The 26,378-nt window shown below is 65.7% G+C and overlaps 12 protein-coding genes across 12 annotated transcripts; 6 read left to right on the forward strand and 6 right to left on the reverse strand.

Annotated features, from left to right (window-relative positions):
- Window positions 1-20: 20 nt before the first annotated feature.
- On the forward strand, window positions 21-1,550 carry MICPUN_97495 (predicted protein; the record flags this gene model as incomplete). Its single annotated transcript, XM_002502729.1, has 2 exons — window positions 21-455; window positions 525-1,550. 2 exons carry the CDS (start codon window positions 21-23, stop codon window positions 1,548-1,550), a joined length of 1,461 nt encoding a protein of 486 aa, XP_002502775.1.
- A 59-nt stretch (window positions 1,551-1,609) lies between these two features.
- MICPUN_59122 (predicted protein) lies at window positions 1,610-2,382 on the reverse strand (the record flags this gene model as incomplete). The annotated part of the gene is made up of 2 exons (XM_002503080.1): window positions 1,610-1,653; window positions 1,710-2,382. 2 exons carry the CDS (start codon window positions 2,380-2,382, stop codon window positions 1,610-1,612), a joined length of 717 nt encoding a protein of 238 aa, XP_002503126.1.
- Window positions 2,383-4,730: 2,348 nt separating this feature from the next.
- MICPUN_82955 (predicted protein) lies at window positions 4,731-5,237 on the forward strand (the record flags this gene model as incomplete). Its single annotated transcript, XM_002502730.1, has 1 exon — window positions 4,731-5,237. One exon carries the CDS (start codon window positions 4,731-4,733, stop codon window positions 5,235-5,237), a length of 507 nt encoding a protein of 168 aa, XP_002502776.1.
- A 100-nt stretch (window positions 5,238-5,337) lies between these two features.
- On the reverse strand, window positions 5,338-8,421 carry MICPUN_59124 (predicted protein; the record flags this gene model as incomplete). Its single annotated transcript, XM_002503081.1, has 1 exon — window positions 5,338-8,421. The coding sequence occupies one exon, from the start codon at window positions 8,419-8,421 to the stop codon at window positions 5,338-5,340; it is 3,084 nt and encodes a 1,027-aa protein (XP_002503127.1).
- A 304-nt stretch (window positions 8,422-8,725) lies between these two features.
- On the forward strand, window positions 8,726-12,208 carry MICPUN_59125 (predicted protein; the record flags this gene model as incomplete). The annotated part of the gene is made up of 1 exon (XM_002502731.1): window positions 8,726-12,208. The coding sequence occupies one exon, from the start codon at window positions 8,726-8,728 to the stop codon at window positions 12,206-12,208; it is 3,483 nt and encodes a 1,160-aa protein (XP_002502777.1).
- A 51-nt stretch (window positions 12,209-12,259) lies between these two features.
- Window positions 12,260-13,247, reverse strand: MICPUN_90989 (predicted protein). Its single transcript, XM_002503082.1, has 3 exons — window positions 13,188-13,247; window positions 12,771-12,857; window positions 12,260-12,573 (listed from the first exon to the last, which is right to left on the reverse strand). The coding sequence occupies exons 1-3, from the start codon at window positions 13,233-13,235 to the stop codon at window positions 12,340-12,342; spliced, it is 369 nt and encodes a 122-aa protein (XP_002503128.1). The 5' UTR covers window positions 13,236-13,247; the 3' UTR covers window positions 12,260-12,339.
- Window positions 13,248-13,815: 568 nt separating this feature from the next.
- MICPUN_59127 (predicted protein) lies at window positions 13,816-14,640 on the forward strand (the record flags this gene model as incomplete). The annotated part of the gene is made up of 1 exon (XM_002502732.1): window positions 13,816-14,640. One exon carries the CDS (start codon window positions 13,816-13,818, stop codon window positions 14,638-14,640), a length of 825 nt encoding a protein of 274 aa, XP_002502778.1.
- A 98-nt stretch (window positions 14,641-14,738) lies between these two features.
- Window positions 14,739-16,697, reverse strand: MICPUN_59128 (umuc-like DNA repair protein; the record flags this gene model as incomplete). Its single annotated transcript, XM_002503083.1, has 1 exon — window positions 14,739-16,697. One exon carries the CDS (start codon window positions 16,695-16,697, stop codon window positions 14,739-14,741), a length of 1,959 nt encoding a protein of 652 aa, XP_002503129.1.
- Window positions 16,698-16,748: 51 nt separating this feature from the next.
- Window positions 16,749-20,509, reverse strand: MICPUN_59129 (ero1-like protein precursor /fumarate reductase; the record flags this gene model as incomplete). Its single annotated transcript, XM_002503084.1, has 2 exons — window positions 16,749-20,169; window positions 20,285-20,509. 2 exons carry the CDS (start codon window positions 20,507-20,509, stop codon window positions 16,786-16,788), a joined length of 3,609 nt encoding a protein of 1,202 aa, XP_002503130.1. The 3' UTR covers window positions 16,749-16,785.
- A 630-nt stretch (window positions 20,510-21,139) lies between these two features.
- Window positions 21,140-22,892, forward strand: MICPUN_104847 (cysteine endopeptidase). Its single transcript, XM_002502733.1, has one exon. The coding sequence runs from the start codon at window positions 21,180-21,182 to the stop codon at window positions 22,422-22,424; it is 1,245 nt and encodes a 414-aa protein (XP_002502779.1). The 5' UTR covers window positions 21,140-21,179; the 3' UTR covers window positions 22,425-22,892.
- Window positions 22,893-22,982: 90 nt separating this feature from the next.
- Window positions 22,983-23,366, reverse strand: LSM (like-sm protein; the record flags this gene model as incomplete). The annotated part of the gene is made up of 1 exon (XM_002503085.1): window positions 22,983-23,366. The coding sequence occupies one exon, from the start codon at window positions 23,364-23,366 to the stop codon at window positions 22,983-22,985; it is 384 nt and encodes a 127-aa protein (XP_002503131.1).
- An 809-nt stretch (window positions 23,367-24,175) lies between these two features.
- MICPUN_54332 (predicted protein) lies at window positions 24,176-25,537 on the forward strand (the record flags this gene model as incomplete). The annotated part of the gene is made up of 1 exon (XM_002502734.1): window positions 24,176-25,537. One exon carries the CDS (start codon window positions 24,176-24,178, stop codon window positions 25,535-25,537), a length of 1,362 nt encoding a protein of 453 aa, XP_002502780.1.
- Between the last annotated feature and the right edge of the window lie 841 nt (window positions 25,538-26,378).

A 26,378-nucleotide genomic window follows, 5' to 3' on the forward strand; every position in this document is an offset into this window, starting at 1 on the left:
CGACGACGACGTCGGCGACGATGATGCGCGCTCCCGGTGCCGGGCGGGCGGCGAGGGTGGCGGTCGTCGGAGGCGGCGCCGCGGGCCTCGCCGCCGCCCGCGAGCTCCGCGCCGAGGGCCACACCCCCGTGGTGTTCGAGCGGGGCGACGACGTGGGCGGGGTGTGGGTCTACGACCCGCGCGTCGAGGTGGACGACGTGACCGGCACGGACCCGAACCGCGCCAGGGTTCACGGCAGCATGTACGCGAGCCTGCGCACCAACCTGCCGAGGGAGTGCATGGGGTACGAGTCGTTCCCGTTCACCAGAACGTTCGCCGGGGACGACAGGAGGTTCTGCGGCCACGCGGAGGTGCGCGCGTACCTCGCCGCGTACGCGGACCACCACGACATCGCGAAGGACGTCAGGCTACGACGCGAGGTCCTATCCGCAGAGCCCATCGACATCTCATCGCGGGTCGACGATCCCGACGATCCCGTCGACGCGAAAGCCGCGTCGAGCTCGGAGAAAGACTCCGATACTGAGCGCTGGGGGCCGAGGTGGAGGGTGACCACGCGCGAGGTGACCGTGGGCGATGACGACGGAGGAGTAGTGTCCGTCGAAACCTTCGACGCTGTGGTGGTGTGCAACGGGCACTACTCGGAACCCCGGACGCCGCGGTACCCAAACGCCGAAAACTGGCCCGGGGTCCAGATGCACTCGCACAACTACAGGACACCGGACGACACGTTCGAGGGCAAAAAGGTGGTGGTGCTGGGCGCCATGGCCAGCGGGGAGGACCTGAGCCGGGAGATCGCCACCGTGGCGTGTCACGTGGTGCTCGCCGCGAGGGGATTCGTCCCGGGCGCTCCCAAGGATGATTTCCCGGTGGAGTCCTACCCGAAGAACGCGACGCTCAAACCGGGCATCGTCGAGCTGATTCCCGAACGTTCGGGGGTTAAGTTCGAGGACGGGAGCGTGGAGGAAGACGTGGACGTGATATTGTACGCCACCGGGTACCAGTACGCGTTTCCGTTCCTCGCCAACGCGGCCGTTGACAACTCGGCCATCTCCGCCGTCGACAACTGCGTCTCGCCCCTGTACAAGCACGTGTTTCCCCCCGCGCTGGCGCCGTCGCTGTCATTCATCGGCCTCCCCTGGAAGGTGGTGCCGTTCCCGCAGTTCGAGACGCAGGCGAGGTGGATCGCGAAGGCACTGAGCGGCGCCGCGCCTTTACCGCCGCGCCGCGAGATGCGACTCGACGCGGACGCGTTTGAAGAAAGTTTGGGCGCGAAGGGAATCGCTCGGCGGCACGCGCACCGCATGGGCGACGCGCAGTTCGCGTACAACGACGAGCTGCGCGCGCTGTGCGGGCACCCACCGCTGGGGGCGTGGCGCGCGGAGATGTACGCGGCGACGGGTGCTCGTAAACGGTCGCAGCCGGCGTCGTACCGGGATGGGCCTATCCCGTGGTCGGACGAGGACGCGAGGTTTGCGGCGAGGGCGGAGGCGACGGCGGCGGGGTTCGAGACGGATCCGGCGAGGGACGAGGTGCAGGCGGGGGCGGCGTGATGCGAGCTCGTCGTGTGTCGTGTGTGTTTGTGTTTCATCCCCATAATTGGCGTATGATTCTATAAGTAGCGTATGTGTGAATGTGTGACTCCCACCCGGGGCACTTGTTGTTCACCAGGTAATGCAGGCAGCGCCATTGTCTGTTGTCGGCGGCGTGACGGCACGCTCGCTCGTCCATCGGGCACCCATTCTTGTGCAACCACTGGAGAGCGGGCAGGTGTCCATGATAAGCAGGGAGCCATGCGTAATTAATACTCGACGGAGGCCAATGCATGTCGTTCTCCTGCGCCCATTTTAGCATCCTCACACTCCCGATCATAGCTGCAAAGTGCAACAGGTTCTCCAAGGGGGTGTTCCACGAGACACGCAACACCTCACGCATGATAGACTCCAGAAGCTCGAAGACCTGTTCACGGGGCAGAGACAGCGCCTCATCGTTGTCTATCAAGAAAGAGTACTTCCGCCAATCCTCGGTCTTGAGGCGCTTAGCTTCCGGGTCGCTAAAGTCGAACCTGCGAGGGTACCCAGCCGCAAGCTTCGAGGCGTCCCTCCACAACTTACTCGCTGTGGCGAGCCTGAGGCGGGTCCCGACGCACTGCACGTGCGAGAAGACCACGGTCGCGATATCCAAGTTGGGATCGAAGGTGGGCTGGTACGCGTCGAGCTTGCGCTTACCGCTTCGGAGCTGCATGGTGGCGTTGCGAGGGCGCGAGTGGGAGGACGTCGTGGCTCTGTTGGCTCGTCCCAACTTTTTTTCCCGCCAGACCTCGTCAGTTCCGAGGGGCGCCACGGTCGCTTCACCACAGAGCGCCCGCGTCGCCGACACCCGCATGGCGCGCCGGGTGACTCGCGTGAGCGCGTGATATCGACGACGCATCGACGGGAACGCTCGCGTCTCCCTCGGTCCCGTCCCCGTCGTCCTCTCCCCGCGCCCGTCGACGACGAGCGACGATGAGCGGCATCTTCGGCTCCCTCTTCGGCGGCGGCAAGCGCAAGGCGTCTCAGCCCGCGGACGCGTCCGGCAGGGCGGCCGCCACGTCCAGTCGCACGGGCCCCGGCCCGTCGTCGTGGACGGGACCGCCCCCGCGCGACCCGAAGGAGTGGCGCGGGCCGCACAACCCCACGCGCTCGCGAGGGACGAAAACCGACGCGGATGCGGACGCGTCGGGACCGCCCCGGAGCGTGGTGGACCTCACGCGCGACGAGGCACCGCCCTCGTCCTCCCCGCGCGCCGCGCGAGCCGCCGCGCGCGAGGAGCGCCGCGCGAGCCGCCGCGACCGTCGGACGGACGCCGAGAACACCGACGACGCCGAAGCAGCAAACGCCCATCCCCACGAAGATCCCGTCCTGGAGGAGTGCCGCCACGGAACCGTGCAGGGAGTGCCGGACACGGACACCGTCGTGGACGAGGACGGCGACGAGGCGAACGACTTCCTCTACGCCGACCCGCCCCCGCCCTCGTTCGCCGGGTTCGTCGACCTCACCCTCGAGGACCGCGTCGCTAACGACAGCTGTGGTTCCATCGACGAACATCTAGCTAACGCGTCGACAGCTGTGGTTCCATCCGAGATTCCATCGGCGGATGCCATCCGCGCTTCACCGACGATGCGATGCGTCGGATGCCGCGCCGACGTCCTGGGTCGACCCGACGTCGCGGCGGCGTCGTGGAGGGTCGAACCGGGGGTGGGTAGGTGGCGCGGTAGGTGCGATAGAGGCGTCGGACGCGGCGGGCGGCGGCGGCCGTGCGCGATCGTCCTGTGCGGCGCGTGCCTGGGGGAGAGGGCGACGCGCGCGCTGACGTCGGCGACGCGCGCGCTGCGAACGACGGCGAACGACGGGGACGGGGTGGACGAGGTCGAGGTTTGGGTCGGCGGTGGCGCGCCCGCGATCCCGTGCCCGACGGGATGCGGGGGGAGGCTGGTCGACGCGCCGGTGGCGGAAGCGGGCGATCCGGAGACGTACAACGCGTGGGCCGCCGCCGCCACGGAGGCGCTCCTCGGGGTGGGTCCCGAAGGAAGGGGCGACGCCGGCGGTGGGACGAAAAGTCGGCACCCGGGGACGAAAAGTCGGCACCCGGGGACGAAAAGTAGGCACCCGGGGACGAAAAGTGGGCACAAGTTGGCACCCGGGGACGAAAAGTCGTCGTTTGCCAGGTGCCCGAACCCGGCGTGCGGCGTCGCCATAGAGAAGGTCCCGCCGAGACGAAACCCCGACGGCGACCTCGAGCTCGTCGCCGAGCGGATACCCGGCACCGCGCGTTGGATGTCCAAAGAGGCTCTGGAGCACAGGGCCGCCAAGCTGTTCCGATGCGGGGCGTGTCGGACAGACTTTTGTGGCGACTGCGAACAAATGCCGTACCACGTCGGGTTCGCGAGTTGCGCGGCGGCGGCGGCGGCGGCGGCGGCGCCCCGGTGCCGATACTGCCGGGAGCGGATCACGCCCGGCGCGTCGGCGCTGGATTTTTACTACTTCGGCGGCGGGGTCGGGGACGAAAAGTCGGCACCCGGGGACCTGGACGGGGACGAAGAGTCGGCACCCGGGGACCTGGACGGGGACGGGGGCGGTTGGGGGAACGACGCGGTACTCGCGCCCGCGGGTAAGAGCGGCGACATGTCCGTCCGCGAGCTGCGGCGGGCGTGCGGCGTCGCGGACACGTCCTGGTGCGTGGATAAGAAGGAGCTTCGAGGGGTGTTCCGTGTCGCGGGCGGGGTGTGCCGAGCCGGGGAGTGCCAGGCGCGGCTGAAGGGTTCGTGCACCAAGACGTTGCCGTGCGGTCACCCGTGCGGGGGCGTGCGGGGCGAGGCGACGTGTCTGCCGTGCCTGAGGTGTGTGCCCCCGGGGGACGCGGGGACGACGCGAAAGGGAAAGAGCCGCGGTGTACACGGTAACGGCTCTTTCCCGACTGCGGATGACCCGTGCGCGATTTGTTACGTCGATCCCTTGGGCGCAAGCCCCGCCATCTTGCTGGGCTGCGGACACGTCGTGCACAGGCAGTGCGCAATCGATAAGATCCGCGCGGGGTACCCCGGGCCCGCGATATCGTTCAACCACCTGCGTTGTCCCCTGTGCGGCGCTTCGGGTGGGGAGGCGGAGGAGGTGGGTTCCGCGCAGTTCCCCGTCATGCGCCACGGATCGCTCGACGAGGAGATTCGACCCGTATTGGCGCTGCGCGACGCGGTCATGCGACGCGGGCGACGACGGCTGCTGGCGGAGGGTAACGTCGCGGAGCTCCAGCCGGGTGGAGAGTGGGAGGGACGGCCGGGCGAACTCGCTCTGGCGCGGTTCAACTACTACAAGTGCGGAAAATGCGGAGAGCCTTACTTTGGGGGTTTGAGGGAATGCGGAGGGGAGCCTGGGGGCGGCGGGGGCGACGCGAACGGCGACGCCGAGCTCATGTGTGGTGGGTGCAGCGCCACGGTGAGCGGTTTGAGCGGCGCTTGCGCCAAACACGGGCGCGATGAGCTCCAGTTCAAGTGTCGATTCTGCTGCTCCCCGGCGGTTTTTTTTTGTTTCGGCTCCACGCACTTCTGCGAGAGGTGTCACGTCACGAGGCCGGATTGGAAGCCCCAGCCGCCGCCGAAGACGTGCACGAGAGCGACCTGCCCGCTCGGCGTGGACCACCCTCCGCACGGGCAGGAATTTTGCCTGGGGTGCGCGCTGTGTCGAGCCACCGACACGGGATACTGACGACGACGACAAGACGAGGTCCGAGGAAAGTTTTACCTTCGTAAAAATTAGTCTACACGCAGGTAGTCCGCCGGCGTCCGCGAGGGTTTGCGAGCTACACTCAAACGACGCCCCTGACCCACCCGCCGAGTCCCTGCCCGATCTTTCCGAGCAGACCGCCCTCGTCCCCCGCGCCGCGAGTCTCGTCCGGCTCGCCGAACCTGTCGAAGCCCGCGAGGGACCAATCCACCGCCCCGACGTTCCCGTCGCCCTTCCCGCCCCCTTTGCCCCTCGCCGCGGGGAGGGACACGGGCAGGTAGGTGAACCTCGGCGGGGGCGTCGTCGCTTTGGCGTCCGAGCTCGTCGCCGGCAGCACCTTCTCGGCACCCGCGGGCGCCCTGTGCGACTGCGTGAGCAATCCGAGGAGCGTGGCGCACCTCGAGTACGCCCTGCGCTCGTTGCGCCAGAGGAAGCTCTCGTACGTGGCCCAGTCGATGGGGTCGAGCCTCGCGGCGAGCGTCCTCTCCGCCCGCTGCGCCGCGACCAGCGCGTCCCCTTCGTCGTTCGCGTCACCAACCACCTTACCACCCGCCTTACCCCGCCCACCCCCCATGCATCCCGGCCCGAGCAGCACCTCCATCACGAACCTCAAGTCGAACAACGCCTGCAGCACCCCGCGCTCCGATAGCCGGTCCGACGTGCTCGTCGCCGATTGGACAAAGTCGGCGTAAGCGCCGCCGCACTCCTTCGCCGTCGCCCTCACGAGCGCGGCGATCCCGTCATGGGACATGAGATGCCCACCGCATCGCAGCGCCTCCGACGAGGCGGCGTGCAGGCACCCGAGCGCGTACGGCGACGGCAAGGCGGGTAGCCGGAGCGAAACCTCGCCGCCGTCGCCGCCGGACTCTTCTTCCCAGTCGCGGGGAACCTCCTGGCTTCCCAGCCGCTCGTCCTGGGGCAGCGCCCGGGAGAGCTCCACGCCGACGGTCCTCGCGAAGCGCTCGGCCCAGGCGCGAAAGCCGCGATGAGCGACGCGCGCGAGCGCCGCGAGCGACTCGGCGAGCCTCGGATCCTCCGCCGCGTTGTTTTTGTCCGACGCGTTTTGATTGGTGGATCCAAACAGTTGAAACCTGTTCGATTTCGCGGACGATTTCGCGGCTCGCCGCCGCTGCTTCGCGAGCGCCACCGCGTCGGCGTTCCAGTCCCTCGCCGGCCCCATCAGCGCCCCGAGCTCCTCGGGCGCGAGACGCGCGAACTGCGCCGTCTGCGCGACGAGGAGGCATCGCTCCGCGGCGACGTCGTCTCCAGCCGCCGCGTCCTTCTCGTAAGCTTCCAGACGCTTCCAGAGAAAGTCCGCCGTGGCCATCGCGCCCGCGTGGCACTCGCCGCGGACGAACGCCTCGAGCGTCGCCAGCCTCGGCGCGTCCCGTTGTGGGTTTGAGATTGAGAATGTGGGTTTGAGTTTGAGCCTCCCGCCGGGCGTCCCAATCGCGAGCGCGTCGCCCCGCGCGGCGGCTAGCGCCGCGGCAAACTTTCCAGCGAGCGCACGCGCCGCCGCGACGTTCGCCGGCGCGACGTCCCTCGAGGCATTAACGCCGCGGTCGGGTCCGTCGAGCGCGCTCCTCGGGGACTTGGACGGCGGTTGCTCGCCCGACCAGTCACTGCCCGGTGAGTCACCGCCCGACCAGTCACCGCCCCACATCGCCGCCGCCTCGGCCGGGGGCGACAGCGCCGACGTTCGCGGCGCGGGGGGCGCCACCGCCTGCAGCGCGGCGTCCACCGCCGTTCGTAAACCCCCGTGCCGAAGCGTCGCGGACAGGAGTGTCCTCGCGCGGTGACTGGTCGGTTCCTCCGCCAGCGTCGCCCACGCGTCCACTTCGCGACCGAGCAAATCGACGCACGCCGCGACGTCATCCGCGCTCGACCGTTTTTCCGCGAGTTTGGCCCTGGCGACGGACTCGACCGAGACGAGGTCGTCGACGGTTCGTATTCCCCCCATGAACCCCTTCTCCGTCGTCGCGACGAGCACGTCCGACGCGACGCCGGCGAGCCACTCCTCGCACAGCGCCGCGATACGGGCGCGAGACAGCCGCGCGGGTTTGGCGGATTCGACGACGCGTCGCCACGCCTCCACCTCGCGTCGCGGGTCAACCACCCCAGCGAACAGCACGTTCGCCACGTCGGTCTCGTCCCATCCCTCGTCAAGCCGCGCGTACACGAGCGGCGGGGGCGGTGACTCACCGGTCGGTGACTCGCCGGTCGGTGACTCGCCGCCGAGGAAACACGCTCGCGCCGACGCGATAGCGCGCGCGGGCTCCGCCAACACCCTCGCGAGCGCCCCCGCGACGCGATCGACGCCCGCGCCGTCGCCGCCGCACCGCCTCAGGGTGGCGCGGCACCACGCGCGTCGCGTCTGGAGGTACAGCACGAGCGAGCGCTCCGCGTTCATACCCTCGACGATGATTGACGCGGCGAGCGCGGATGCGAGCGTCTCGCGAGGCGCCTTTGGGGACTCCAGCGCCTTCCGCGCCGCTCGCGCGATCTGCCCCCTCAACGAGTCCAGCGCCGCGGGTTGCTGCCTGAGGGCCGGGAACTTCTTGTGTGCCTCGTCGCGCGTCAGGTGCGGCGGTTCCGACGTCTCTACGCACGCCGCGACGCAATCTCTCGACGCGGCGTAGCGCATCGCGGCGCCCGCGTACTCGCGCTCGTCCAGGGCGCCCCACACCTTCTCCGGGGTGTCCACGAGGTACTTGAGCCGGGACCCCGCGGCGAACGTGGCCATCTCCGGCGTGAACTCCTCGGGTTCCTGCGGCGCGCGGAGCGCCTCCATGGCTTCGTTGTTCTTCCTGATGATCTCGGGCAGCTCCGCGAGGGTGTCCCTGACGACCGCGAAGCCGTCGGCGATCTCCTGGAGGTTACTCGTGATCAGATCGACGTCCTTCGAGTTTTCCATGAAATCCTTCCACGACCCGCCGATGGTCCGGGCGATCTCCGCGTCCATCGTCTCCAGGTCCCCGCGCAACTTCTTCTCGATCTCTTCCATCTCCTCCACCGTCTTGGTCTTGAAGAGCTCGTCGACGTCCCGCTCGATCTTGGCCTTGATCTCGGCGGGGGTGGTGTCCGATTCGGTGTCGTCGGACTCATCATCGATCGTGATTTTCGACGCCGCGGGGAGCGCCGCTTCCCCGGGCGGAATCTCGGCCATCGCGGTCTCTCTCCGCGCCGTGCCCTACCACTGATTGATTGATTGATTACGGGCGCGTGTTTTTTTCAAAGCCGGGTCGCGTCGCCAAGACGTGCGCTGCTGCGATGTGTGATGAACCCCGGCGGGATTCCGGCTATTTTTGGATACCGATCGGGTCGATTTTTAAACCGTGGTTCTTGAGTCAGATTGACGAATGCCAGTCTCGATACCGGTTGAAAATTTCGGCCGGCGTATCAGGTGGAATTGTCAAATCGTCCGATTCGCCCGGTCGCCCCCACACAACCTGTCTGACTGCGCGGACGCGATGGGCGGCAAGAAGAAGAAGCCCGGGAAGAAGTCCTCGAAGAAATCCGGGAACGCGGCGGAGACCGGCTCGCAGAAGTCGCGCTCCGAGATGGGCGACTCCGACGACTCCGAAAACGAGGGAGGCGTCGAGCCCCAATCGACTGAATCCGGCCCGGTGGAGACCGTCCCTGAGGCCGCGGCGACGAACGACGAGGCCGCGGAGGTCGCAGCCGCCGTCGCCGCGTCGGCGGCGGCGGATCCCGCGCCGGCGAAGCCCCCCGATCCGGCCCCCGCGCCCCCCGCGCCGGAAAAGCCCCCGTTCGAGGGCACCGAGGAGGAGATCGCCGCGGCGAAGAAAATTCAGGCGCTGCAACGGGGCCGCCAAGCGCGCGGGGAGTTCGCGAAGCTCAAGGCCGCCAAGGCTGCCAAGCCCGAGGATGCGCTCAACACGAGTACGGAATCCGATGATGCCGCCGCCAAGGATCTTCGCGCGTCGCAGGATGCGGCGATGCTCGAGCTTCTTCGCAAGGAGAGGGTAGAGCTCACTGCTGCCCTCGCCGACGCCAGGGTGACGATTAAGCTCGCCGAGGACAAGGCCAACGCCGCTCAAGCCGAGCTCGAGGCTAAGACGCAGGAGATGGATGCCAAGATCGCGCAGGCGGACGCCAAGGCGACGGAGGAGCGCGAGCGCGCGGAACGGCTCGAACACCAGGTGGAGGCGTTTGATAAATCCGCCGCATCCGCGGTGGGCTCCGCGACCAACGAGCGCAAGGCCAAGGTGGAGGCTGAGCTCGAACGCGATAACGCCATCAAGGACATGGAGAAGGAGAAGGCCAAGGCGGCTCAAGCCGTGGCGGAGGCTGCGAAGAAGATCGCGGACGCGGAGGCCAAGACGGCCGAGGAGAGGGGCCTCTACGACGCGACGATGAAACGAGCGCACGACGCCGAGGAGAGGGTCCGGGAATCCAAGGAGGCGTTACTCGCCATGCGCGCGGGTCTGATTCGCATGGCCACGGTGATGGGCGACAGCAGGGAGATTCGCGATTTCATGCGGGCGATGCGCGCCGCCGAGGACTCCGAAGAAGGATCGAACGAAGGGATCCCCGGCGAGCCCGGGGCCGATCATCAAAGGTCCGTCAACGAGAGCAGCGTCGCGGCGTCGGCGGATGCCGCCCGACTCGTCGCCTCGAACGACGACCGCGGCGCGGATGAGCTCGTCGACGAGTGCATCGACAAGCTGCACCACTTTCTCAGCGTCAACGCGGACGAGAAGAAGGAGCTGCGCGCGCAGGTTCAGGCGCAGCAGCGGTTCTCGAAGGATTCAGTCGGCGGGCTCGGTATGGGCGGCATCGGGCGGTCCGCCGCGCTCTCGCCGACGTCGCCCCGGGCGTCCAACGCGTGGAAACAGCCTTGGGAACGGTCGGAGGCTCTATCCCCGGGCGCGTCGGCGCTGTCCCCGATGGCGAAGGACATCGCCATGATGGACATGTCCGAGCTGCGCACCGAGCTGGAGCGCTCGCGGCGATACACCACCCGCCTGCAGACGAGGTTCGACAAGCTGAACGTGGAGGTGACGCACCAGGCGAACATGACGCTGAAGGCCATCGAGGAGAGGGACGAGGCCGTCGCCATGCTCCTGGCCAAGGCCAAGTCCGAGGAGGGCGCGAGGGAGGATTCCGAGAACCGAGCCCGTCAGCTCCGAGCTGAAATCGCGCAGCTCAAGACGGATCTGGACAAGCGCGACAGACGGTTCAAACAGCTCACACCGCTCGACGCCGTCGTGACCGAGGAGTTTACCAAAATGAGGAAGGAGGTGGACGCGGCGAGACGCGCGGATCCCAACGCGGGTCCCTCGGCTCACGACGACGCCGTCACCGCTTCGGCGGTGACTGCGCTGTGTTCGCGGCTGGAGAAGGCTACGGCGCTGGAGAAGGAGTGCGACGACCTTCGCAAGATCAACGCGTTCCTGCGCCGACAAGGAGGTTCGCTCGACTCGTCGGGCGGCAGCGGCGGAATCTCCGCGGCGGTCGAGTCCGTGATGAAGGAGTCCGAGGACGTCATCGCGGCGCTGAACCGCGACGGGGTCAAGGCTGAGGAGGTTCCCCTCACCGGAAGCAACACGGAGAAGTGGCGGCAGGTGGCCATGGCCTTCTCGGGCTCCGTCGGCAAGGGATCGCCCCCCGCGTCTCCGGGCGCCCTCAGCGGTGTCCTACCCCCGCCTCCCGCCGAGGGTAACGGCGGCGACGACGCGCCCATGTCCGCGGCCGAGGTTGCCAGGTCCATGGATTCCCTCCGGTCCTCCATCCTCAAGCCCCACGGTCCGTCCGAACCGTTGGGCTCGGCGCCCGGGTCGGTGTCCGCCTCCTACTCCACCACCAGCAGGATGACGTACGACTCCCCGGGTGGGGCATACTCCAAGACGATCACCCGACCCGACACCGGATCCGCGATCAAGGTTCGAAGCGTCCACCAGCTGCGACAGACGCACACGGGCGGAACCTTCGCGCCCCCGCGTGAGCTCTTCCGAGGATCCCCTTACAGCGCCAGGAACTCGCCCAAGCCTCGCGACGTCGGGCCCAAGCCGTGGGACGCGCCGTCCGCCGTTTTACCCGCGAGCGAGCGGGTTAACCCCGGGCCGGAGTGGTTCCAGGACGCGAGGCACGCGTGGGATTCGTACACGGACGCGCTCAGCCAAGTCGAGGCGCAGCGGGAGCTCGAGAAGGAGAAGAGGGAATACGCCAAGTACGAGTCGCTGTTAAAATCGGGGTACAACGCGGCGGAGCCCATGCGACTCCCCGCGCACCTGAGGGTGAAGGACGCGCTCGCGTCCGAGGCGGAGGTTGACCGCGCGGTGAAGAGGTTCGTGAAGACGCTGTCGGAGCACGGCGCGAGCGTGAGTTTGCGAAGGAACGGTCCGTGCAAGTACATGCTCAGCCGGACGCTGACGAGCGCGGCGCAGCGCGGAGGTCGACCGGGTCCCTCCGGCCCGGCTCCCGCGTCGAAGATTGTCATGCTCCGGATGATCTCCAACCGGCTGGTGGTGCACCGCGGGACTAACCTACCGCCCCTGGACCTGCTCGATGCCGTGGTCGGGTACGTTCAGCCGTACAAGCCCCCGGGTCCGGTGCGCAAGGTGGCCGACGGCTTGGGCCGCGAGAAGAAGTGGCTCGAGTCGTGGACGGGCAAGGCGGGGGTCAAGTCGCCGCCCGCCGCCGCCTCGCCAAAGCCCGTGGACTTCTCGCAGATGACCCGCGAGAGGTACCCCGAGGACGAGACCGTCCCGCCCGTCCCGCAATCGCCGGCCAAGTCCCCGACACCACAGGCGGCTGGACTGCCGGGGACGCCGCCGGGGACGCTGCCAAAGTCGCCAGCCACGCCGGCGTCAAACACGCCGACGGGACCGAGGCCGTTCCTGAGGGTGGACAAGGAGCCCACTCCGGAGAAGAAGCCCGTTCCGGAGAAGAAGCCCACTCCGGAGAAGAAGCCCGCGCCCGCGGTGTGAGGGGAGAGTGAATCGTGGCGAGTACGCGTTGTGATGATATCTATGCCCATTCGAAAAAATCTTTTTTGATTTCATCACTCCAAGGTTTGTCAGATTGCTAGCAACTACGACGAACGTGCGTTATTGCGCGCTTAGGCCATCTGCTCCTGGATCATGTCGGCGGCCTCCTGGACGGTGGCGATCTTCTCCGCACCCTCCTCGTCGAGAGTGATCTCGAACTGCTCCTCAAGCGCCATCATGATCTCGACGGTGTCAAGGGAGTCGGCACCGAGGTCGACGAACTTGGCGTCGGCGGCGACGGCATCGAGGTCGGTGCCGAGCTGCTCGGAGATGATGGTGCGGACCTTGGTGAGGGTGTCGTCGGACTGTTGGATCGAGGAGAAAAGAAAGGTAAGAGTCAGCGTGCCGTCCAAAAGTGCGTTTGGGGGAAAATTCAGTGGTGAGTGGACCCGCGTCCTGTCCCGTGGAACGGATAATGACGGGAAGCCGGACGACGCGCGGGTCGGCTGCGTGCGACCCGCGCGCGTCCGTCTCGATCGCGCATTCGATATGGATGACTCACCGCGGCGGCGTTGACGCGGAAGGAAGCCTTGGCGACGAACGCGGGCTTGGCCTTGAGCGCCTTGGAGGAGGCAGAGCGGAGCTGCACCTGTGGCGATCGCGGTGGGGGAAAAAGGGAAGGCGGGTAAGCGCGCTGTGCGTCGTCGCGCGACCGTCCGCGAGATCGTGTTCGCTTCGAAAACGCCACACGACGCGCGATGAACCCCGCGTGGATTCAACGCGCGTCTGAACGGGGCGGTTCCGCTCGGGTGGCATCGACGGGGACGGCGAGTACGCCCCGACCCGTCGTCCGAGAACTCGCCCGTTCCGGATAGAACCTAAAAAAACCCGGTGTAATCGGGTGGAGCAGCCCGCGGAAGCGGCGACCTCCCGGATCGCGCCCAATCCGCCTCGGGTTCTCGAGCGGGCAGACTCTCACCTTGGGGGCGACGCGCGCGGAGGCGGAGATGTTCATGATGGCGGCCATTTTGACTGGGTGTTGGTTCTGTGTGTGTAGAAGTGAATCGATCGCCCTCCGCTTTTTGCCACTCAAGAGCTGACTGTTCCCCGCTTCAGAGGCCAGCGATCGTTTCGCGTCGTTCAGATATCCAATCAAATCGCGGGAAAGGAGCTCCCACAGCCTCTGAAACCGTTTCCTTCAGTCGATTTTTTCCTGAGCATCCAAGTTCCCGCGATGCCAATTTTTTCTTGGCTGCCAAAAATTGGAATCCGTGGCGTGGTGATATACGGAGTCGTGATTCAAGAAACCATGGTCTAAAAGTAAATTCCTGGTATCGAAAATATTCTGGTATCGAAAGTATGTGGACCTAAACAGACCCTCATTCTTGAATTGATGGACGAGACACAAACGACCGTTCGAATGTATTCATTTCCACCTGACGGGAACCAAAGTCCTTCACTGCAGTTCGCGCGGAGCTCTTCTGACAAGCCCGGACGCGACTGTTTCCCTTCCGTAGCTCCTACATCACCTTGGTACTGCTCCTCTGCGAGAAGGTACACGGTTCTCTGCAGCTTGATGAGGTGAAAGTAACGAGGGTCGGAACACTATGGATTCTGAACGACTCGCTCGCGTGAAGCGGAAACTCGAGGCGCTGAATTACGACGGCGATTTAGACCCCAAATCAGCCCCTCTCGCTGAGAAGCTCGTTGATGACCTGCTGAATGCCACTAACAGTTACAAGTCGCTCAAGCTGCGCTTGACGAAGCAGAGCAAGGCTCAGGATAACTGGGAGGCAAAGTTGATGACTTTGAAACAGGAAAATGCTGCCCTACTGGAAGAAAATAGTCAATTACGCCTGCAACTGATACACAACGATGAACTATGTGACGAGAAACTTCGCAGAGCCTTTGCTGAATCATGTAAGCTTCAGAGGAGTGTTACCGAGCTCAAGTTTTGGAAAGAGCAGGCCATTCAGCGTAACGTGCAATTCGAGAGACTGCACGACGAGATACGGGGTCGACTCAAATCTGGCAACTACCAGGTTGTATCAACTGAGCAGGATGCGCAGGCTCGTATGGAGCTTACCGCGATGCTCGACACAGCAAACATCGAAAATCATTGGAACGTCAACGTTCTCATTTCAGGTGCAGACGACCGTGCAGCTGCACTGCAGGAGCGCCTTGCACATGCTGATCATGAGCTGAAGCGGATGCACGAGGAAGTTGCGGCAGCAAAAGCAGCAGTTGCGTCGAGAGAGGGCGAAGTAATTCGTCTTCACTCACTCCTTGACAAAGCTACTGATGTCGATCATCTCGCACTCAAAATAGAGTCGGAAACAAAAGATGCTCTAATCGTTGCCCTTTCACAGCAAGTTGAGGAACTCAACGCTCGCATCGTAAAAACTGAATCGGGCCGTGAAGAACATGAATGACGCTTGAAGTTAGTCCGATAGTCTTTTAGTCCGATAGTCTGTTTTAGTCTGATGACGAACGTCTCGTCATTACCGAGCCAGCTAGTCTATGAACTAGCCTACCTCTTCGAAGGCCCCTTGAAGAACGACAGCAGACTGGCCTGCTCCGCCCCGCGCTTGCGAGGGACCAAACTCTGAACCCTACCGATCGACGGCATCGCGCTCGACCGCTGAACGTCCGCGAGGTCCGCGTAGAACGAGTCTCCATCCTCCTCGTCCTCGTCCTGATCGCGAAGCGGCTCGGCGAAGACGTCGGATGACTCGCCGCCGCCGCCGCCGTTCAACCCCCCGCCAAAAACGCCGCCGCCCAACCCTCGCTCCCTCTCGCTCAACGCGCGTTCCTCCGTCTTACTCATCCGACCCCCGCCTCGATCGTAGTCCCTCCTGGCGTTCATAGCCGCGAACGCGCTCCCGTGAGGGGCCGCCCGTCCGGTACCGACGTCAATCCCGCTTGAACCGCTAACACAACCCGCTTCAACTCCGGGTCGCTTGTTCAAAGTTACCGCCTTCGGTTCAAAGTTACCGGCGCCGACGTTGAGCGCCCTGAGGTCGAAGCCGCGCGTCAGCTCGGAGCGGAGCACGCGCGTCGCCGCCTCCCGCAGCGCGTCCGCTCGCCTCTTTGCGTCGATGGAGCGGTCGTTGGCGAGCGTCGGCATCGTCGTCGAGGCGGACGACCGCGACCACCCCGTCCCTTTCCCGCCCGGCCCGACGTCCCTCCACTTCACCGTCAGCGTCCGCGCCGCGCGACCCGCCGGGATCAGCGCCCCGGCGCCCACCGTCCGCTCCACCTCGTCCTCGTACTCCTCGTCCATTCGCGCCAACAGGTCCGGCGCGATGACCGCGAGCACCGCGTCCACCGAGCTCCACGTCGTGCACGAGCGAAACGAGTCCTCGCACGTCACAAAGTTTGGCGCGGGTTTCGGCGCCACCTCCTCCCTGTCCACGCCCCACGCCGCGTCGTGAACCTTGCGCCCGACGCGTGGACCGAGCCACTCGCACACTTCGGACCTGGTGACGCGTCGAAGGTCCGCCGCGGTGCGAACGCCGCGGTGCACGAGCGTCCTCTCCGCGCCGTGCCCGACGCCCGGCAGGGCCCTGACGGGAAGCGGCGACACCAGCTTGGCGGCGACACCGGCGGGCAGCGTCGTCTGATCGTCCGGCTTGTGCAGACCCGACACCAGCTTGGCGAGCATCTTGTTGTGCGCGATGCCGGCGGACATTCGAAGGCCGGTCGCGCTCCGCACCGCGTCCCTGGCCTCCGCGGCGATCGCCGCGCCGACCCTGAGCCGCCGCTCCCGCGCCGGGTCCGACACATCCGGGTTCGCATCCGGGTCCGCTCCATCCTCGCACCTGGGGGGGACGGGGTGATGGACGCCGTCACTGGCGTTCGTTCGTTCCGGATCCACCGCGCGTATGTCCATGGGCCTGTGCGCGTTGTCAGACTCCACGACGTGCTCGGAGGAGTGTCGGTGACCGACGAGGGGCGGGTCCGACGCAGGTCCGCCCGCGGCGATCCTCCGATCGACCTCGGCGGTCAGGTCCACCCAGCACTCGTCCAGGCCGAGCTTCTCGCAGGTGCCGAACCTTTCGAGCGCGGCGCGGACCTTCTTGGCGCACGCGCGGTACGGCGTCAGGTCCTCGCCGCTGACGAGCGCCACCTCCGGGCACAGCGCCTTCGCCTTTGTCGTGCTCATCAACTTCTTCAACCCCGCGCTCCTGGCGGCGTAGTTGGCGGTGACGATGAGGAACTTTTGCGTCACCGCCATGGGTCGTCCCCGGAGTCGAGGGTCGCGGAGCTCCTCAACCTGGCTGTAGAACGCGTCCACGTCGAAGTGCGCCACGATCCTTCTGGAGGCGTTCGCATCGTCGGGCGGTCGGGGCGCCCAACCCGCGTCGTCGTCCCTCCCGAACGTCGTCGCGCCCCCCTCGGACCCCGCGCGGAGCGGATGCGGCCCGCCGTGGACCCTCACCCGAAAGTCTTCCACCGACCTCTTCTCCGCCGAGGCCGCGCCCTCCATCGCTACCTACTAGACTATGGCGAACGCCACGCGAGATCTCGTCTTGGTGTTAAGTTTTTGGTGAAAGAATGGGAAAAAATCAGCTCAGTCAATCCACGAGGGGGCCGACGGCGTCGAAGTCGTCCAGCATGTCCCTGCTGTGTACCGAGTCGAATATCGCCGTCCCGTCGGTTCCGCCGTACTTTAGGATAGCCTCAGCTCCCGCCGGATGCTCGTCCAAAAAGTCGGTGAAATCGTAAACCTCGCCGTACACCGCCACCCAGCAGCTCTCCTCCGACTTGTGCCGCGACAGCTCCTCTCGGGTGACGTCCCTCCTGGCCGTCCGCGCGGGTGCCGCCGCCGTCGGTGCCGCCCCGCCGCCCGCGTCGACGAACGAAGACGACGCCACGGGCACGTCGCCGCCGACGATGCGACCGAAGACCGCGCACTCGGTCAGCGCGTTTCCGCCCAGCCGGTTCCGCCCGTGCACGCCCCCGATCAACTCCCCGGCCGCGTACAGCCCCGGGATGACTGACCCGTCGCCCCCCTCGCGCACGACGCGCCCGAGGTTATCCACCCGGACGCCTCCCATGGTGTAGTGCACCACGGGGGTGACGCGTCCGGCGTAGAACTTACCCGACGGTACCAGGAAGGGCGCGTTGTGGAAGAACGTCTTGTTCGTCTCCGGATCGGGTCCGCCGGATTTGGCGACGGCGTCGTACGCCGCGAGCGTCGCTCGGACGGTGGCGACGGTGTCCGCCGCGTGGTGTCCTCTCATGTCCTTGGCGCGCAGCTCGTCGTCGAGCCACGCCGCCAGGTCCTCGACGGTGTCGAACTCGCGTAAAAGGCCCTTCTGGGTGTACAGCGGCACGTGCTTGTCCGCCTCCCTCGCGCCCGCGTCGTTGAGCACGAGGGCGAAATCCAGCGACACGTCCTCGCCAACCTCGAGACCGCCCGCGGCCGCCTCGGCCTTGGCCTCGGCGAGCATCCGCCCGCTGACGTAGTCCCGGGTCCCGAGCTCGTCCGCGAACCTGCGCCCGTCGCGGGTGAGGAGCAGCCCCCCGGCGCCGCGAAGAATCTCCGCCGCGAGCGTCTTGGTCGACGCCTTCGGATCGTTCGGGTCGACAAAGCCGGTGGGGTGGATCTGCACGTTGGCCATGTCCACGCCCTGGGCGCCCACACCGAACGCGAGCTTGTGCCCGTCCCCGGTGGTTCCCTTGGTGTTTGTGGTGGCGAACCTGGTGGAGTCCGGGGCGTGTTTGCGGAGCAAAGAGTCCGGGCCCTCGCGGTCGTTCGCGAACCCGCCCGTCGCGAGCACCACCGACTTGGCCGAGTCGAATCCGACGGTTCCATCCTTTGTGGTCCACCGTACCCCGCTCACCGCGCCCGTCGCCGGATCCATCGTGATTTCATCCACGCGCGTCTTCTTGCGCCACGTCAGCGCCCCACTCTTGGCGTACGTCTCGCACTGCTTCTGCAGCGCGAGCACGAGGGTAGAGCCCGCCATGCCGGACGCGGGCCTGTGCGTCCGCGCGTGCGAGTGCCCGCCGAGCTGACCGACCCTCGACAGGTCGACGCCGACCCTGTCGCGGAGCCACGTCAGCGTCTCCACGGACCCGGCGGCGAGCGTGGGGATGTGCTCCACGCTCTCCGGCGACGGTCCCCCGAGGGCGGAGCACGAATCGTTTTTGTTCGGCGTCGAATTGTCCGACTTTGACGCGTCGTCGTTCGACTTTGACCGACTTTGACCGACTGCGTCGCACCCGAGCGTGGCGCCCGTCGCGGCTCCCGCGCCGCCCCCGAGGCTGCTCCGCCAGCAGTCCGACTCGAACGTCTCCACCGTGTCCGGGTTGGTGGCGTTGGTAAGGTCGACGCCGTTGATCCCACTCGACGCCCACTGCGAGTTACCCCCCACGTACCCTTCCTTCTCCACCAGAGTCACCCGGCCGCCGCGGTCGAGCGCGGTGAGCGCCGCGGTGAGACCCGCGAGGCCGCCGCCCACCACGACAACATCCACTTGTGACGACTTCACGGACGACGACGCCACAGCTGTGTACGACGAGTACCCGACGAACGGGCCGGATCGCACCGCCCGCAGCGCGTGTTGCGCAAACTTGGACGGGTCCCCCACGCCGTAGTGCCTGGCGAGTATGAGCACCCTCGGGTCCGCGGCGACGGCGGCGTCAACGAGGGCATCCTCGTCCGCGGCGCCGATCGCGCCGTCGGAGGCGAGCGCGGCGACGGCGCTGATCGCCGCGTCCATCAAACTTCTCGTCGTCGCCGGCGTCCAGTCCGATGACGCCGTCATGATGCCCGCGGAGGAGAGGTCCGGGACGGGAGCCGCGGCGGTCGCGGCTCGCGTCGACGCGTCGGAGTGCGCCGCCGCGAGCTCGGGGGCTGCGAGGATGGCGTGGGAAAACTTGGCCACCGTGTTGACGAGGGCGACGACTTCCGATCGCGACAGCGCGGTGGCGTGCAGGTGCTCCGGGAGGAGCAATACCTTGAGCGCGGTGCCCAGCCCGAGGAGCTGCAGCTTCCCGTGGAGCTTGCACTTCTGGCACGAGATGCAGTCCATCACCTCGGATATGTTGTGAAACACACCCTTGAACTGCGACTTTAGCTCGGCGACCGGCGAGCTCGCCTCCCCGTTCACCCCTGCGCCACCGCGGAACAGCATGCTCTCGTCGAACGCCCCGAACACCCCGCTGCACGAGGACAGGATGTGCGTGTCGAGGAGCCGACGCATCAGCGCGCCCGTCCGAGCGTCCTCCGCCTTGTCCTGACCCAGCGACAGGTCCATCACGCCGAGCGTGGGCGCAGCCTTGCGCAGCGCCCTGAGCAGCACCACGAACGAGAAGTGCAGGTTGCGCAGTCGCTCGGGGTGTTGCCCGTAGTGCGCCGCGAACCTCGCCGGGTCCGCGGACCAATCCTCTCGCCCCACCACGCCCTTCTTCGGCGTCTTAGCCTTGAGCGCGATGTGGATGTTGACGCTGGCGTGCATGCCGGATAGCAGCCTGTACAGCACCCGCTCCTCGTAGCACATGTCGTCCACGCTCCCGCTCTGCTTCAAACAGTTCTCCTCGTAGATGGCGGACCAGACGTGCGAGCCGTTGTACCCGGTCCATCGCTCCGGGTTGAGCTGCAGGTTGACGTACTCGAGGGCGCCGTGGTCCTCGGACCCGGGCGGCGGGGCGTCGTAGCCGCACATGTCCATCCAGAACTCGGGCAGGTCCGCGTCGGCACAGTCGTTGGCGCCGTCGTCGTTGGCGGCGATGGCGACGTGCTCCTGCTCGGTGATGCGCCGGTCCACCGGCGTCGTCGCCGGCGCCCACTTCATCGATCCGGGATCTTTGCTCGCGAGGTCCAGCGAGCACGCGGTGGGGGCCTGCTCGGCGGGCGCGAACGCGTTGGACGAGCCGCCGCCGAACGGGTTCGACGGGTCCTCCTCGGCGGGTGCGCTGCACGAGGGTTCGTGCTTGTCCTCGTCGGTCTCCTGCGTTCGGAACGGGCGGGATGAGCGGGGTTGAGCGGGTGTCTGGGCCGCGGGGGTGGAATTATAATTAATCACGGCACGCGATGGCACGTCGTCGATCGGGCTCGTCGCGCACCTTTTGCTTGTTCCAGAACTTGCACTTGCGGCTGAGGTCGACCGGGAACAGCCTGAAGTACGTGGTGTTGGTCAGCTCCGCCAGTATCTCGTGCAGCTGCTGCTCGTTCGCGGTCTCCACCTCCTCGACGTTGCACGCGGCGTCCCCGACCTCGCCCCGCACCTGCCACTCCTTCGCCGTCTGCGCGCGGGCGGTGACGGCCGTGACCTCCGAGGCGACGCACATCACGAGGAGCGCGAGCGCGGTCCATCGCCAGCGCGGCGCTCGCCTCCGCTCCATCTCCCTTGCCGCTATCGCGTGTCCCTCCCAACTGGGAAACAGACAAGATGAAGATCCACGAAACCGAGCCCGACTCCGAGCAGTCGGACCGCAGTCCCGGCAGACGGTTTGGGATCTGGGTTCGCCGCGGAGATCGCTCGCGCGCAAACGATGTGTCTTGGCCAATGAAAACTCACCACGAAAAAGCCGCAGGATTCTCCCCCCGGAGTCTCATATCAAGAGAGCGCCCGGCAGACGGCGGACGCTCGGTGACATTGCGGGGCGAAATCCAAGGTGCGCACACGCCCCGCCATCTCACCCAAACTCTTCGAATGCGCGCCTCGGTGGCTCGCACGGGGTTCTGCCTCCCGATCTCCGGCGTCCCTTTTGAACATCTCCCGGGAAAATCTGGTCCACGTCCACGTCACTCGCGACTTCTCCCGGACTCGACGCCCGTGCGCCGCACGCGCTGGCGCCCGGGCGCGTACAGAGCCATCGCGGATGTCGCGACACCTCGCAGACCCGAATCGTGTTGCCGAACCCGCCGGTTTCAATTCGCGTCGCCCGACTCACCTCTCCCGCGGCCCGGCTTCTCGCAGGATAAACAACGGCAATAATTTCCAAACCTAAAGTCACGATGACCCGTCGCGTGATCCTCTTCCTCGCCGCGCTCATGCTGCTGCTCGTCGCCCTCCCAGGCGCGACCGCGGCGCGCATCGTCCCCTCGGAGACTCTCCAGCTCAAGCAGCTGCGCCACGCCGCCGCCGCCAAGATTAACCAGCTCAAGGCTGCGCTCGGCGAGAAGGCTACGAAGGAGGTTGGATCGCTCAGCGACCTCTTCCACGAGTGGACGCAAAAGCACGGCAAGACGTACGACTCCGAGGAGGAGAAGGAGCTCCGCCTGAAGATTTTCGCGGACAACCACGAGTTCGTCCAGAAGCACAACGCCGAGTACGAGAATGGTGAGCACACCCACTTTGTCGGCTTGAACCACCTCGCGGACCTGACCAAGGATGAGTTCAAGAAGATGCTGGGGTACAACGCCGCCCTCCGCGCGTCCCGCGCCCCCGTCGACGCCTCCACCTGGGAGTACGCCGACGTGACCCCGCCCGAGGAGATCGACTGGGTCGCCAGCGGCGCGGTGACCCCCGTCAAGAACCAGAAGCAGTGCGGATCGTGCTGGGCGTTTTCCACAACCGGCGCCGTCGAGGGCGTCAACGCCATCAAGACCGGCAAGCTCATCTCTCTGTCGGAAGAGGAGCTCATCTCGTGCTCCACGAACGGCAACATGGGATGCAACGGAGGCTTGATGGACAACGGGTTCGAGTGGATCGTCAACAACCGCGGCATCGACACCGAAGACGGCTGGGAGTACGTCGCCAAGGAGGAGAAGTGCGGATTCTTCCGCCGCCACCACCGCGCCGTCGCCATCGACGGCTTCAAGGACGTGCCCTCCAACGACGAGGACTCGCTCATGAAGGCTGTCTCCCAGCAGCCCGTGTCCGTGGCCATCGAGGCTGACCACCAGTCCTTCCAGCTGTACGCGGGTGGCGTGTACTCGGCCAAGGACTGCGGCACCGAGCTGGACCACGGCGTCCTCCTGGTCGGCTACGGCGTGGACCCCAAGTCCACGAAGCACAAGCACTTCTGGAAGATCAAGAACTCCTGGGGCCCGGCTTGGGGCGAGGACGGGTACATTCGCATCGCCAAGGGTGGCTCTGGCGTCGAGGGCCAATGCGGCGTCGCCATGCAGCCCTCGTACCCGACGAAACTCGGCACCACGCCACTCGGCGAGCCCACCCTCTTCGAGAAGGGCGAGGAGCTCCTCGACAAGGGCATGGACTTCCTCCAGAAGCTGGCGGAGTCCAACGGCGGAGACTAAACCGATTTTTTCTGGCGAATTCGCCCAATGCTCTGTTGTAAAACACCGGCAAACGAATGTAATGAAAACTCTGTTTTGATTGGAAAATACGAAGGTAACTAAAGTCTATGAGCGCTATGAGGTCTAGTTGGCGGCACCGATGTGCGCGATCCTGCGAAGATGATGGGGACGTTAGATCAGGACCGTGTTCGGGTCGTGGGGGTCGGGCCGAGCGCCGCCGTGTTCACCAGTCGGGCAAGTTTCGGAAGGATCCATTGGAGTTAATTTTGATGGATTCATCGGAGCAAGCCGCCAAGCAAGCTCTCACCAAAGGTGCGATGACGCGATTCGTCACGAACTTCCCGACCAGGTGCGCGACCAAAAACCCGCGGTATCGAGTCGAGGGTCAGTCCTATCGATCAAACATCATCGATCTCCCGCTGGAGACCGGTCAAAATTAGCATGTTATGATGACATCACTCCCAAGAGCTCGCGGGACGGGGAGACGTTGCAGTCCGCGGAAACCTGGGACGGATCATGGCGGGTATTCGGCCAGCAAACGTGCCATGAACTCACCTTTCAGTCCTCAAGGAAATCCATGCGCTTGAGCATCTCGCCCTTGAACTTGTCGGCCGCCTTCTCCGCCTCCCTCTCGCGCTTGATCTCCTCGTTGCTCACCTCGGTGAGCCCCTCCGTCTCGATGGTCTCGTCGATGTCCCCCATGAGCACCACGTTCTCGCCCCTCACGATGTACAGACCGAGGGGGATATCGCTGAATGATGTTCCCACGATGATACGCTCGCACGCGTTCTCCAGCACGATGTTCGCGAACTGATCGAAGCTGCGCAGGAAGCCGATGATCTTCGAGCCGTCCCGCAGCACCACGAGGATCTTCTTGTCGAGCTCCTCCACGAGCGACGCCACCGCGGAGACTTGCCAGGCGTCAACGGCGCCACCGGACATCTTGGTCGATGCTTGGATCCAGGGACTGACTTTCGGTCGTCGCCCGGAGTGTTGTGTGTGCCGAACGCGTGGAGGGCTCGGGTGACCTAAAAACAAACGGGAACCCAGGAAACCCTCGCCCGGCTCGCGTCAACCGAGGCATCTGTTCCGAGTAAAAACCGAGCTGACAGAGGCGGTCACGCCCGGCAGAGGCGGGCGTGATGCAGGACGAAGACGACGAGTGGGGAGCGTTCGGGGCCGCGGCGGATCACACTCCCGCGTTGGATCCCGCGGATCATCCCCGGGACGTCCCCACGGCGCAAGGGGAAGGGACGGACGGCGTTAAAGGGGGAGACGACGGCGTTGTCGATCGGGTGGAAGACGACGACGATTTCGCGGACTTCGAGGCTGCCCCGGCCACTCCGACGCAGGAGGACGCCGATGACGAGTTCGGAGACTTCGCCGAGCAGCCTCCCCAGCCCGCGGCGGGGACCCAACCCGAGCCGGTGCGCGCGGACGGGGGTGACGAGGACGGGTTTGGCGATTTCGCCGACTTTGACGAGGCGCCCGCTCCCCCCTCCCCTCCCCCTCCCCTGGCGCCGGCGCCGGTTCCCGTCGCGGTCGGATCGGCGCGGGATCTGGCGGCGCTCCGGGGGGACGATTTCACCGCCGGGTGCGCGGAGGCGCTCGGGATCGCGTTTCCCCGCGTACCGGGACGGGACGACGCGAAGGCAGAGGATGGACACGTGACAAACTCATCGGGGATGACGCTGCGCGACGCCGTGACTCGCGCGGCGGGTGCGCGCGGCGAGACGGACCCGGGTTACGCGATGCTCCTGGCGGCGTGCGTGGGGAGTGAGGTGCGGCCCGCGCCCACGGCGATGCCGCCGGCGGCGGACATGTTCCGGGGGATGAGCCTCGAGGATGCTCCCCATAAGCCGCAGTCGGAGCCAGAGCCTGAACCTGAGCCAGAGCCTGAGCCGGTATACGAGGAGGAGGTGGAATTTTCGAGTTTCACGTCTCCCGCGCCGGCTTCGGCGGAGGAGATCATGTTTGATGGGATGGAGATGGCGGAGCCCGCAAGAGAGGAAGCATCAGAAGATTTCGCAGACTTTGCATCGGCAACTCCGGAGCCCGAGGTGAATCCCGAGCCTGTAGCGGATCCCGAGCCCCAGCCCGAGCCTATGGTAGATCCCGAGCCCGATTCTGAGCCTGAGCCTGAGCCAGACGTGGAGAATCAAGAGCTGGAGGATGGCTTCGACGATCCCTTTGCGGCTCCTATTGAGAACATGCGAATGTCCGTGTCTCATGATGACATCCCTTCGGTGGTTCCAGTCGCCACCGCCGATGAGGATGCAGAGGTTGAGGAGTCGGCGGCTGAAAGAATAACGGCCGAGGAGGAGGATGCCGATAAGTGGGCAGCGTTCGGGGATGCTCCAACACGGGAGCCGGAGATGGAGGTTGAGCCGGAGCCTGTAGTGGAGGAGGATATCTTCGGTGAGTTCGAGTCCACTCCGCCGCTGCCGGTCGTTTCCGAGCCGGCGAACACCAAGTACGACGGGTTCACCGACTTTGCGACTGCACCGCCCCCCATCGAGAGTCCTGCGGCGTCCATGACACCCGCGGGTTCGTTGGACGACCTGTTTGGACCGATGGACAACAAGCCGATGTCGATGTCAACGGAAGATATCCCCTCGATTGTTGCAGTGGAGGCTCCCACAGAAACCGAGGTGGACGACGACGACGACGACGACGACGGCGGCGACGGCGGCGGCGGCGACGACGACGACGACGACGACGGGTTCGGAGATTTCGACGCGGCGCCGTCACCAGCGCCGTCTCCCCAACTCGCGGACTTGTCAGACGCCCCCACGGGAGAGGAACACGCGCGGCCGGTAGCCGCACCCGAGCCGTCAATTGACGACCTGTTTGGTGCGCCCATCGAGGACAAGCCTCTCGATATGGACATGTTCCGAGCGCCCGGGGTCGTCACCCCATCAGCGCCGACGTCGGTGGATGATGCCTTTGGCGCGTTTGAGTCGACGCCCGTAGCTCTGGAGACAGACGGCGCAGACGACGGATCGCCGGCGTTTGCGGATGACGCCTTTGGAATCTTCGAGCAGTCCACCGCTCCAACGCCTCCGACGCAGGCCACGAAGGACCCTTTCGCCGAGTTTGCTTCGCTCATTTAGATGATTAGCGCATTAGCTCCATAACAATCTCTAACAGTTATAACTAAAATCGAACCGTGTGAGGGTTCCCTTTCACGCTGAGGAAACCAATCTCGTTCCTCAGCTTCTCAATCTCCCGCGCCTGCTCGTTGACAACGGCCACAAGGTGATCGCGCTCGGCCGTCTCCCTCTTCTTCGCGGCCTCGGGATCTACGAACGCCGTCTTCTTAGTACTCACGAGTTCGCGCTCGAGGTCCCTGTGCCGTCGGGTCAGGTCCGCCACCTGCTCCAGGCACTCGGTGTTGGCTGCGGTTTTCTGGTGCATCTCGTCCATGGCGTCCGATAATGCCTGCACCCATTGCCTCATCTCCGTCGCATTGGCATGTTCCGTGTCCCGCAGCTTAGCCTTGAGCGCCTCCACGGGTTTCTTTGGGATCATGGCAACCTCCAGCTTCTCCAGGTCGATGAGCGAGCCGTACTTGAACATCTGAACCTCGGTGGCCCTGGCGTCGAGCCCCGCGTTGCGCCGCTCGTACTCCTCCTTGGTGTTCTGCATGGCGACAAAATCCTTTCGGAGTTGCGCCTGCTTCTCGCGGAGCGATGCCTTGTCCTCGATGAGCTCATCGATGCGGCGCCTCAGTGAATTCCTCGTCTCCCTGGAGAAAACCAGGCCGTTGTCCAGCGTGGTGGGCAGCTTCCCCTCGTGGAGGTACTCGAGCTGCCGTGACCGGAGCATCACGGTGACGTCTACGTCGTTGTACAGCCGCCGTTGCTTCTCGAGCCTGTAGTTCTCGAGGTCAACCTCCAGCTTCTCAACCGCGGTATTCGCAGCCTTCTCCTTCTTCTTCACGCCGTCGAGTTC

Source organism: Micromonas commoda, chromosome 6 (genome assembly GCF_000090985.2).
Source record: "Micromonas commoda chromosome 6, complete sequence".
In the NCBI taxonomy this organism is placed as follows: domain Eukaryota; kingdom Viridiplantae; phylum Chlorophyta; class Mamiellophyceae; order Mamiellales; family Mamiellaceae; genus Micromonas; species Micromonas commoda.